The sequence below is a fragment of the Pelophylax lessonae genome (genome assembly GCF_965119305.1).
Source record: "Pelophylax lessonae genome assembly, chromosome: 10".
Lineage (NCBI taxonomy): Eukaryota > Metazoa > Chordata > Amphibia > Anura > Ranidae > Pelophylax > Pelophylax lessonae.
Genome location: NC_138777.1, coordinates 175,713,587 through 175,726,369, shown reverse-complemented (window position 1 = coordinate 175,726,369; position 12,783 = coordinate 175,713,587). Strand labels below are relative to the sequence as shown.

General features: G+C 43.7%; 1 protein-coding gene across 1 annotated transcript in view; it reads right to left on the bottom strand.

The window, feature by feature from the left end:
• Positions 1 to 5,630: 5,630 nt before the first annotated feature.
• The window catches only part of LOC309565539 (uncharacterized protein), a 127,557-nt gene continuing 120,404 nt past the window's right edge, over positions 5,631 to 12,783 (bottom strand). Inside the window, exon 13 of the mRNA XM_082270497.1 lies at positions 5,631 to 5,809. Coding sequence (XP_082126623.1) covers positions 5,696 to 5,809 — 114 coding nt within the window. The 3' untranslated portion in view covers positions 5,631 to 5,695. The remainder of the gene's footprint in view (positions 5,810 to 12,783) is intronic.

The following is a 12,783-nucleotide window of genomic DNA, read 5'->3' as shown; positions in this document are numbered from 1 at the left end:
ACTGACAGTCAGCTCTCTACTGAGAGTGGAGGGGAGAACTAAGTGATTAGGTGTGTTTGATCGCTCAGTTCTCGGTACAGAGTCGGTGGGGGACAGCTGCAGCATCACCTAGGGGGAGAGGTGAGTATAAATGTGTTTTTTTTTTTTTTTTTTTTTTTTTAATCCCCAAACTTCTCTTTTACGATTGCATTACTTGCCATAGTCTTCATCACTTCATGTAAGTTAGCACTCCTATATGGCTTGCGAGTCTATGAAACACATAGTGATAGTTGTGTGATCTCTATCCGCATTGTCTTAGAAAGCAGGTTGTATCTGCAGCTTACAGACAGATTAATTTAGGCATCAAAAGCTGTCTTCTACTAGTGACAAATGGGTATATTTTAGCTGTGAGTACTGAATACACCACTGTGCCCTTCAGGAGACTTTTGGGGAAAAACAATCTCTTCCTTTTTTGAAGGCATCTAATTTGTGATGAAGCAAACCCATCTCTACCCAAGAACTCTCTTCCACACCATGTACTAGGCACCTCCCCGTGCTGGTAGTCCTGCTGCCTGCCGCTTTATTTTTTTTTCACTGCCACTTCTGCAAAGATCCTGTGCAAAAATATACTTTCCAGAAGGTTGAAGGTTGATTTTTAGGCATTCTTGGTATACACAGTGCAGACCACAATCCTTATATTGTGGGCAGACAGGTGCATTTGTTCCCCTAAAGCAGTGATGGCGAACCTTGGCACCCCAGGTGTATTGGAACTACATTTCCCATGATGCTCATACACGCTGCAGTGTAGCTGAGCATCATGGGAAATGTAGTTCCAGAACATCTGGGGTGCCAAGGTTTGCCATCACTGCCCTAAAGCTAGAAAAACCAGGATCCTAAACCTGGTGTCTGCATAGAATAGGACACAGAAGCTTTTATCGCATGGTGCATCAGTTAGAAAGGGGAATGTGGCAGGAGGGGGCAAGGTCAAAGCAAGTTGGTTAGTACATTTGCCACCCATGACTCAAATTTCCTGCTGAATTGACTGAAGTTTAGCCAGATAGTGATGACAGGGCTGCCCACAGCTTAAACAATAGTTGAATGGAAAATTATCAGCTGATCATTGACTGCATCCTAACAGGCAGTCACTGTTCAGGTATTCAAGCAGCTGTGAGTGTCATGGCTATCTGAATACAATTGCCAGCTGTGGGGATACGTCCTTCAAGATAAATCTATGTATGGTTAGCCCAAGTTGGGCAGCTTTAGTTAAAGTGACTGTAAACTCTTGCATATACCCAGTGCTGTGACTGGCCTCAGGTTATACACAGAGATGAAACCAATCCTCCTACAGAAGTTGTACTTGTTTATCTTCAGCAGTCTTTCCCCTATTTCCATTCAAAGTGCAGAATGTACACAGGATCTCTCAGCTGATAGCAGAGGAATAAAACAATGGACAAAAATGACACTTAAGCTGGCTACACATTATATAAGTTTTTTTTTTTTTTTTTAGATTTACCTTCAACTATATAGTGCAAGGGCCTGCCTGATTGCATACAAATTGAAAGTGTTTACGTTTGACTTCTTATTATATGATTTTTGGTAAATCTAAAGGAAGTTGTATAGTGTGTGGCCAGCTTTAGAGACAAGTACACTATAGAGGGATAGGATTTGTTCATATTTCATGTCTTAGGTTTACAACTACTTAAGTGCTCCTCAATGTACTGTGTAGACAAATGGTCTTACAACATCTACATTCACCATAAGAAAATGGCCTATGTGGCTGGTTTACATCCTGCAAGCACAATTTGGTGTGTCCTTCATTGAAAACAAAATGTGAGTATTGCCCTTGATGTAGAACAGTTGTCTTTGATGGATAATAGTTCACACTTAACCCTAATACACATATCACATTGTCATTGGCTTGTGCAAAAGTCAACAAGAAACTGCAACATTCAAATATGCTAAGCTGAGATCCTCAGACAGATCTTGTCACTCAGTTCCAAAGTTTGACATTACATTGCTTACAGTGATCAGATGACTTGTACACTTAGCCAGTGGGTAATCTGAGCTTCCATTTCTGCCTTGTATATTTGCTTTATTTTTCAATATGTTCCTGTATCTATAAAGAGAACCACTTAACATTGTATGTAAAATCCCTTGTACTGCCTATTATATGTAACTGGAAAAAAAAGTCCTCTCTGCTTATGAGAAAGCTTTGAAAAATCCCCTGCTGAGCATATACAGCATGTATCCTCATAATATATTATTGGGTGCCTCTTATGGGGGTAGCATAATGCAGTTGGTCTCTCTGCCTAGTAAAGCAGGAGGACTGTAGCATCATGGCTACCCTTAAAGTGGTTCTAATGGTTAAAGGTTTTATACATTCATGCATAAAGGTAAATAGAACTCTCTCGGTGCAGCAGCCCACACCCCCTCCCCCAAATACTTAGTAAAGCCCAATCTTCCTCCAGCGCTGTGCACAAGAGCCTCGGCTTTCCAGGGACTCTCCCTCCTCATTGGCTGAGACGGTAAAAGGAGCCGTTGTCAACCACAGCCAGTAAGCCAATGAAAAGGGGGGGGGGCAGGGTCGAGCCATGGCTCTTTGTGTATAGACATACAGAGCAGTGGCTCGAAAGCATGCCTGCCTGGGTACCCCCACAGCAAGCTGCTTGCTCTGGGGGGGGGGGGGGGGGGTCAGGAGCACTAACGGGAGACCCGAGAAGAGGAGGATTGGGGGAAGGTAAGTATTACATTTTTGTTATTTTAATGTTAAAAAAATCGGAATCTTTATTCTCACTTTAAAGCCTAAATGTGCATGAGCATCTAGAACCGCCTTTGAAAACTTTTGCTGGATGTACAGATGCCCATTGACAGCAATTGCAAGATGTGGCTGTACGTAGGTAGGCACCAGCCTAAAGTACTTGCACAAGCAGATGCCCCGAACGCAGCATGTCTACATTTGGAGTATACGTCCCTGGGGAATGCTTTGCACAATCTTGAAATTCCTGCCAATAGGCGGGTGTATGAAATGGCTGTGGGTCCAGTGGACGTTTTTTTTTACAGAGGTTCTGGATGCTCATGCACCATATATGGCCCCCTTCCAGCTGTGTATGTGCCCTAAAACAACCCTTATCAGCATGATGTATTCTTTATCTGACTGCCAGGCATGCCCCATATGCCATTCAGGTCTCTTGCACCATCCTTATAGCACACCAGCCAGTGTGTAAAGGCCGTTTTATTTGAAGCTGGTTCTCTTGCTTGCATTTTCATGCATTTGTTTGGAATATTATTGCTTATGAAAGCTTTTGTCATTGTATACGAAATCATCCTTTTTATAAAATTTATATTGATTTTGTTGAATATGTTATAGATTTCTCTTTCTGAAATATGCAATTTGTAAACTAAAAATGAATTCAGATTGTAACTCTTTATAGTCTAATATTGTCTAGAAGAGTCTGCTGTATGCATTGTATATGATCCTTGGTGCCGGGGGGTGAAAATAGTTGTCTTACCTGTATATTCATATCTTCCGGTGGAACCTGCTAGTGGCAAAGCAGCATTTTTTGTTTTCTCACACCTAAAGCCTTTGTTTTGTGTGTCAGTGTCTCAGGAATTCATCTGTGCACACTTTATAGATTTAATTTGTGCTTGAAACATTATTTTTAGAAGAAGGCCAGCAATGACAGCCCTTATAATCCTCTTATGACAGCTGCACTTTAAGGCACACAAAACAAGGCCCAAAGAGAGCCTAGGGCACATTGGATGAATGTCAGCCTGTATCCACCGCAAACGTAAAAAAAAAAAAAAAAGTAATTTGTGGGCAGACTGGCCCTTTAATGCTGTTCGAGTGCATACTGGCAAGCTATATCGTGGACCTTCTAGGCAGCCCAGAAGCGGACACATGGCAGCCTGACAACCCTGCTGCTAATTGCAAGGCAGTAGCGAAATAGGAATGGTTGTTAGTGGCAGAATGTCATTTTAGGGAAGATTTACTGAAACTGGTGCAGCTGTGCATAGTAACCAATAAGCTTCCAGGTTTTATTGTCAAAACCTAGTTTAGTAAGCTGAAGTTAGAAGCTGATTGGCTACCATGCACCAGATTCTGTGTTCACCAGTTTTAGTAAGATTTCCCCTTTGTCACACGTGAATAAAGTAAAAACAGAAAAATGTAAACACTGCCTTGGGTAGAACCCAAGGCAGCGCCCCCTCAACACAGTGGGCACCATCCTGCACCTGTTTTAGCATGCAGATTGGTGTGAACAAGCCTCTAGGGCAGGGATAGCGAACCTTGGCACTCCAGATGATTTAGAACTAAATTCCCCATGATGCTCAACTACACTGCAGAGTGCATAAGCATTATGGGAAATGTAATTCCAAAACATCTGGGGTGCCAAGGTTCGCCGTCACTGCTCTAGGGTTTTCATACACTTTGGGGTGTATTTGGGGAGCTATTCATGCAAGTACATTGTTTTGTTGTGTGTGCATACCAGCTAAATCAAATGCTACTAGGCTATTTTCTCACCTGGGCAGAGGTTCTTCATTCATAAGAGTAGTGTGAATTAAAAAATACCACATTGTGGCCATTAGATGGCGCTGATGATCAAAAGAAATAAATACTATATAGTGTCAACGCCATCTAGTGGCCATAAGGTATATTACTGAATCACGTTATTCTTATGAATGGTGAACATCTGCCCTGGTATGAATGGTGAACATCTGCCCTGGAGACAAAATAACACAGTAACTTCCAATTTTGCTGGCATTCGCACGTAACTTCCAATTTTGCCGACATTCGCACAGAATGAAGGTGTCCTGCCGGACGGATAGCTCTACAAATTTTTTTTTTTTTTTTTTGATTTATAAATACCCCTTCATATTTTGAGACCTTCACACGTGCTTAAAAATCTGTGCAACACATACAATCACTTGTCAACTTTTTTTGTTTTTTGAATCCTGGTGTACTGGATTATAGGTAACTGTGCTAAGATTAAGTGTTATACAACTGCGCAGACACCTCAATGCTTCAGTATGACCTCCTTTTTACATGACCGAGAATGATACAGATAAGCCTACATTAGTTGGACAGTGCAGTATTTGTTGACAAACCCAGGAATGTTACTATGCCCGTGATAAAGCATTAACATTGCTGTTTGGGTTTGGCCATAACCAATGCGAACGTGACACTCCATAGAACGTTCGGTTTTATTGTGCAGAGCATTCCTCAATGGCATACTGTAATACCAAACCATCCTTCAGCAGAATCGCTTCTCCTACAGATATGCCTATTCATGCACCTTTGATGATAATTCATGATCAGTTTAACCTGTACAATAGAGTGATTTGTTTTAAAGGTAAAATTTTTATTTTTCTACTAATGTTTCTTATTCTGGTGTTTAATGTGTTTATATAATCAATAAAAGGTTTGAGTAATATACCTGCATTTTATTTTCATCGGTTTGGTAGGTAGTTCCTCAGTTACAGAAAACTTTAGTGTGGAAAAATGAATGGATAACTGCCAAATAGGAAACTTTTAATTATTTAATCTTAAATGTCAAAATACCACATTATAGGCGTTATTTGCACAGACATATTTTCTTCACAGCCGTGGATATCCTATCAAACGGTACATGCAATGTACAAAAATAGCTTGTACAAATAACTTCAGTAACAAAATCATATTCCAGTTAGTATGATGCAGTCTTCAACTTGTTTACAAGGATCACCATGGAATAGATTTTCCTTCCCAGTCCACAAAAGTGCCACTTTGTTCCTCACTCAGGGAATAGATTATTTTCAACATGGCACTAATGCTGTCTTCTTTAGTGAGTGGTGCCTGGATTAAAACATAGGGGAAAAAAAAGAAAATCACATATACTGTAGGGGTAATTTACTAAACCTGGAGTGCAAAATCGGGTGTAGCTTTGCATAGTAACCAATTTCCAGGTTTTAGTGTCAAAGCTTAATTGAACAAGCTGAAGTCAGAAGCTGATTGGCCACCATGCACATCTGCACCAGTTTTTGCACTCTCCAGTATTAGTAACTCAACCCTTGTATACTTTACAAGTTTGCCTCCTCTCAGTGTTACTCAAATTTTTTTTTTTTGCAAGGAAGCCAATCAGAATATAGATGGGAAGGCCTGAAAAAGTTTTTTTTTTCAATTTTTCTGGAAGAAAAAACACTTTGGAGAAAAATGGGAAAAAAACAAAAAAGTGTGAAATATATTTTGTGATAATAAAAATATATTTCTGAAATGGTATTCAAACTTTATAGCATTAACCACCTAGCCGGACAAGTTTACCTTTGTAACAGAAAAAAATAAATAAATGCGCATCTTTTGGCAGGTAAAAAAAAAAAAATAAAACTGGATTTTCGCAAGAACTTACCGTAAAATCCTTTTCTCTAAAGTCCATTGACAGACGCAGCCTACGTACTCCATTAGCCATTGGGTTATGCTGCCTCCTGCAGAAGTAGTTCTAGGCAGGAAAAAAAAAAAATTCTCCAGGCCCACGGGGCTGTCCCCATAGGCATAACCCACACCCTCTGCTCCAGCAAACCAGTTCGTTGTAAGCAGTGAAGAAGAGACAAAAAAAAAACATCCCCATATCAGGGGGGCGGGTGCTGCGTCTGTCAATGGACTTCAGAGAAATGGATTTTACAGTAAGTTCTTACAAAAATCCAGTTTTCTCCATCGTCCATTGACAGACGCAGCCTTCATACTTCATTAGCCATTGGGACGTCCCAAAGCAGTGTAGGCATGAGGGGGTGGAAGAATGCAACCAGAGAGTAACGTAAACTCCAAAGGCTAAACTTGGCCAACTGCGAACATGAAGCTCAACCAAGAACAACATGAGCTCACCCAGGCAAAAAACCCCCTAAAGAGAAATAAACTATTCTCATATGAAACAGCAGCCTGCAAAACCTTGCGCCCAAAAGAAGCATCCAAAGATGCCAACAAATCCACCTTGTAGCATTTTGTAAAAGTGTGCACAGACGACCAAGTCGCTGCCTTACAAACTTGCACTACTGAGGCCTGATGGCGACAAGCCCAAGAGGCACTCAGCGCTCTGGTAGAATGAGCCTTCACAGGGAAAGGAGCAACCGTCTGCCTGATCCATCTGGATATGGTCACAGCAGACGCAGCCAAACCTTTCCGAGGTCCTTCGGTAAGAACAAAGAGTCAGATTTTTTAAAAGACTCAAGTTACTGTCAGATAAACCCTTATCACCCGAACCACATCCAAAGACTGCAAGGCAATTTCCCTGGGATTCTTGGGCTTAGGACATAATGAAGGCAACACAATGTCTTCATTTAGATGAAAATCCAACACCACCTTAGGGAGGAAAGACGGATTAGGTCAGAGGACCACCAAATAAGGCAAACGTCAGGACAGCGCCGCCAACTCAGACAGACACTCTGTGAGCAGAAGTAATAGCCACCAGGAAGGCAACCTTCTGTAACAAAGAAAGCAAGGAAATCTCCCTAATATTCTCAAAAGGAGGCTTTTGAAGAACAGAAAAAAACAGATTGAGATCCCACGGAGGCAACGGAAGGAGCCAGATGACTCACCCCCCTGAATAAAAGTGCATATCAAGCTTTATCTCCTCGCCTTCCAGGACGGCCCAAACATGAGAGAATGATAGGCTCCTCCTACCGGAAACACAATCAATCACAGTTGTTAAAAGGCCCCACCCTTCCCTCTGCCCTCACTATAGATTGTGTTTCTTCCTATGAAACATTTGTTGTTTTCACTGACCTGCAGACTTTGGAAGTCAGATGGTCCCCCTGTGAGCCAGGTTCAGAAAATTGCCATGAGAGCTGAGCTCTACCTGCCGCCTCCTCAGGCTTCTCACAGGTCGCCCTTATGCTTGAAAACCGTCGGTCACCTGGTGTGTCCCTCTAGGTTTGTCTCCGGCGCCAGCAGCTCTCCTCCATAGAAAAATTTTGAAAAGCCCGCCGGACTGGCGTCTCAAGCCTCATCCTCAGACCAGAACTTCCGGTGCAACGTCAGGACGCCACCGCATGGATGCGGAAGACTAAGGTGGAGGAGACACCGGAACCGCTAGTGAGCGGTAAAGCAGACTCCCAGGCTACAGGAGCCCGGACAGCTGCAAGGGAGATGAAGCCCTCAAAACTCACCCTCCGGGAAAGGAGGAGGGGCTGGGCCAGGTGTCGGCAGCCAAACCCAGGTCGGAACCGGGTAAGTGCTGCAATGCATCCTTGCATGATGATTTTGCAAGACTGCTGGTACTGACATAGAAAATGCCTGGAAAATCCCTTCTCCCTGACCTTAGTCGGACTTACTTAGTGTCCTTTCTATGGTCTTCATACATTTAAGTTGGGAAGAGTGATACCTATTTTAATTTTGTATCCTATTTAATTTTGTATCCTGTCTTCCAGAGTCCCAGAGCGGTTCTCAAGAGACCTCTACTACTACACCAGCCTTATTAGACTCCGTTGCCCTAAGAAGTGTGGTAATTGTGCTGATAGATTACCTAGTTCCCACACCAAGCCTTTCTGCTACAAGTGTATCTACAAATTAGCAGGAAAAGAATCCTCGGCCCTTATGAAAGACTTCTTAAAGTCTGTACAAGAAGAAATCCTGACTACAATTCAGTCAGTACGCTCTTCATTGGGAACTCCAGGAACCTCAGAACACAGGGAACCTCCTGTAGTGGAGGGTACCTCTTCACAGGAAAGCGGTTTATCTAGGGCAGGACCCTCGGGTCTAGTACCCTCATCCCAAAATCTCCCTTCAGCTCAGCTTAGAAGTAGAGTATCAGCAGAGGAAAACCGCTCACACTCCCAAACCAGTTAAGTCGGTGAGGGAGAACCAACTAGAAAGCTGTTTGGTTTGGAAAACATGCAGGGGCTCCTTCAGGCTGTTTATGCCTCTGAAGAGATACCCGATCTGCCAAAAGAAACCTCAGCCCAGGATAGACTCTATAAAGGGCAAGGGAAGATCCCTTCTAGAGCTTTGCCTATCCACCAATCCCTAAAGGGATTAATCCTTCAACAGTGGCAACGGCCAGAAAATAGGTTGAACAGACCAGGATCCTGGAAAAGGAGATTTCCTTTTAAAGAAGAAGAAATAGAAACATTTCTGAAAAATCCAAAGCTCGATGCACCACTGGCACAGGTGACAAAAAGGTCAGACCTCTCCTTTGTTGATACAGACAGCATAAAGGATGTCATGAACCGTAAGGCAGAGTCCCTACTGAGGAAGGCCTGGGATGCCAATGCTTCAGCAATGGCCCCAGCGTTAGCTGCTTCCTGTGTGGCAAGGAATGCCTTCTGTTGGATCGACAGATTGAACAAAAACCTGCCTCAGCCAAAAACCAAAGACTTGCAAGATTCCCTTTCAGTAATAGGGAAAGCAGTAGCCTATCTGGCAGATGCAGCAGTGGAATCTGTTATAGCATCCGCCAAGACTGTGGCTCTCCTGAACTCCGCCAGAAGAGCCATTTGGCTCAAAGAGTGGGAAGGGGACTTTACCTATAAGACAAAACTCTGTGGTTTGCCTTTTGAAGGGTCCCTACTATTTGGGTCTGGTGAGGATGAAGTTCTGACCAGGTCCTCGGAGAAGGGGAAAAAGTTTCCTGCAAAATCCAAAAAAGAGGTTGCCAGGAAATTTTTTCGTGGCCCCCTGGAACAAAGCATAGGAACAAAAGAGAGCCTGCCAAAAGATGGGTTTTTTGGAAAGGAAGACAAACAGTTTGCTCTTCCCTTCCTCTTCAGGCTCAAGGGATAACAAGTGATGTCAAAGTGGGGGGGGGGGGGGGCAGACTAAGTCAATTTCTGGCCCAATGGGAAGAAATTTCAGTCTCCCCTTATATTAATTCCCTTATACAGGAAGGTTACCGCCTACAATTTGCCTCGATACCTCCTGTAACAATAACTCTTACTCATGTCCCCAAAAAGATTCAGATAAAAGAAGCCCTACTGCAAGGAATTCAGGAACTGGCAGGACAGTTGGTGATAATTCCAGTCCCAGAAGATCAATTCTTCCAGGGTTTCTACTCCCATGTATTTGTGGTCCCAAAACCATCAGGAAAATATCGCCTAATAATAAACTTGAAAAACCTCAACAAATTTCTACTTTACAAAAAGTTTTCAATGGAAACCATTTATTCAGTACGAAAGAATCTACTGAAAGACGTTTTCAGGACTACGCTAGACCTCAGAGATGTGTACCTGCATGTCCCCATCCACCAGGAACATCAGCCTTTCCTGAGGTTTGCGATAGTGACAAAAGAAGGGACTACTCACTGGCAGTTCAGAGCACTACCCTTCGGACTAGCGGCCAGTCCAAGAATCTTTACAAAGATCCTGGCAGAGGCGGTGGCCCACTTACACCTTCAAGGGATAGCCCTGATTCCCTATTTAGACGACCTACTGATTTTTGGCAAATCAGCAGCTCAAGTAAACTTGGATACCAAACAGGTGATAGACTTCCTACAAAAGTTAGGATGGCTTCCTACAAAAGTTAGGATGGCTTATCAACCTGGAAAAGTCATCCCTGAATCCTACCCAAATACAGACCTTCCTGGGGTTCCAGGTAGACTCAAGGTCTCAAACTTTTTCTACCCATAGAAAAAAGGGAGAAAATAGTTTCCTCAGTTTTAACCCTCAAGGAGGCTCCCTCCTGTTCCAGAAGAGAGATTTTAAGAGTCCTGGGACTAATGTCGGCCAGCCTCCCAGCAGTTGTGTGGGCACAACTCCACGCAAGAGAGCTTCTCTTCTTCCATCTGTCCTCCTTGGGACAGAAAGACAGAGTCCCTAGACGAATGTGTCAATCTCACTCCGCAGGTGCAGATATCTTTGGATTGGTGGACAAACCCAAACAACCTGGGAGAAGGCAGACCCTGGGGGCAGTGGAATCCCATAAAGATTACCACAGATGCCAGCACGAAGGGTTGGGGAGCTCACCTGGAGGGGGCTCAGGCACAAGGGATCTGGGACAAAAGAACAGCACAAGCCTCGTCCAACTTCAGAGAGTTGAAGGCAGTGGGGGGAAGCTTTAAAAGCTTTCCAAAAGTTCATTTTAAGTAGAGAAGTTCTGATTCTGTCGGACAATACCACAACTGTTGTCTATCTGAATCGACCAGGAGGGAACAGGTCAAGTCCCCTCTTAGCCCTGACCAAAGAGATCCTGGGGTGGGCCGAAGAGAGGATAATTTCCCTTGTGGCCATTCACATCAAGGGAAAGCACAACTCACAAGCAGACTTCCTCAGCCGTCACCTTATAAAAGAAGGAGAATGGGAACTAAGTCCCAAAATCTTCCAGTTAGTAGTACAAAGGTTTGGGAACCCAGAGATGGACCTGTTTGCCTCAGCTCAAAACAGGAAGGTAAAAAGGTTTTTCTCCCTCATACGGACCAGAGGAATGGCCGGATTGGATGCACTAGCCCAACCATGGCAGTTCAATCTAGCCTATGCCTTCCCCCCCCCCCCCCAATGTTAATTCCCAGAGTCTTACAGAAATGAAGTCAGTCTCAGAATCTGCAATTAATTCTAATTGCCCATTGGTGGCCGAAAAGGCCTTGGTTTGCCATCCTGAAAGCCATGGCATCTTCCAGTCTCCCCAGACTTGCTGTCTCAGGGACCAGTGTTGTGTTCGGACCCAGGATTCTTCCAGTTGACAGCCTGGTTACTGAGCGCCAACTCTTAATTTCAAAAGGCTTCTCAGAAAGAGTAGTGGACACACTCTTGCTGAGCAGAAAGCCAGTTACGAAAAAGATTTATACAAAAGTTTGGAAAAGGTTTTGTACCTGGCGTAGGCAAAAGGATTTTGCCTCTACCTCTATTCCCACGATCCTAGAATTCTTACAAGATGGAGTAGATAAGGGTGTGGCAACTAACACCCTTAGGGTACAAATAGCGGCTCTTTCAGTATTTTTGGACACTAGTCTGGCAAAAGAGCAGTTAAAAAATTTGTTGGCTAGACAGAGGGTTACCCCTATTGTAAAAGACAGGTTCCCCCCTTGGGACCTGACCAGGGTCTTAGAGGCTTTATCTAAGGATCCCTTCGAACCTTTAAAGGAAATTTCCCTTAAATTTTTGTCTTTGAAATTGGCCTTCCTGCTAGCCATTACAACAGCAAGAAGAGTAGGGGACCTACAAGCTCTCTCTATTAAAGAACCATTTATGGTGGTTTTTCCAGATAGAATTGTCCTAAAACCAGATCCCCTGTATCTGCCAAAGGTAGCATCCTCTTTCCACAGGACACAGGCGATAAATCTACCATACTTTTGTGATAATCCCAAAAATAGTAAGGAAAAGGAATTCCATTGTATTGATGTAAGAAGAGCCCTTCTCACTTATTTGGAAAGGACCAAAACCTTCAGGAGATCCAACCATCTTTTAGTCCTTCACTCTGGGCCCAGAAAGGGACTGCAGGCCTCCAAGCCTTCAGTGGATAGGTGGATTAGACAAGCAATTACCACCTCTTATGAGGCATCCGGTGTTCCTGCTCCAACTAAGATTAAAGCGCACTCAACAAGAGCCCTAGCTACATCCTGGGCCGAGAAGGCTGGAGCATCATGGGAACAGATCCGCAGTGCAGCCACCTGGCCCAGTCACGACACATTCCTGAAGCATTACCGTGTAGAACTACTGTCTCAACAAGACCTAGCCTTTGGCCGAAAGGTCTTACAGGCAGTGGTCCCACCCTAAGGTAGGCCTATGGGTAATCTATTATCCTCATGTTTGGGCCGTCCTGGAAGGCGAGGAGAGAAAACTTTCCGTTAGTTTACCGGTAACGGTCTGACGAGCCTTCCAGGACGGCCGGCCTATTCCCGCCCTGTTAAA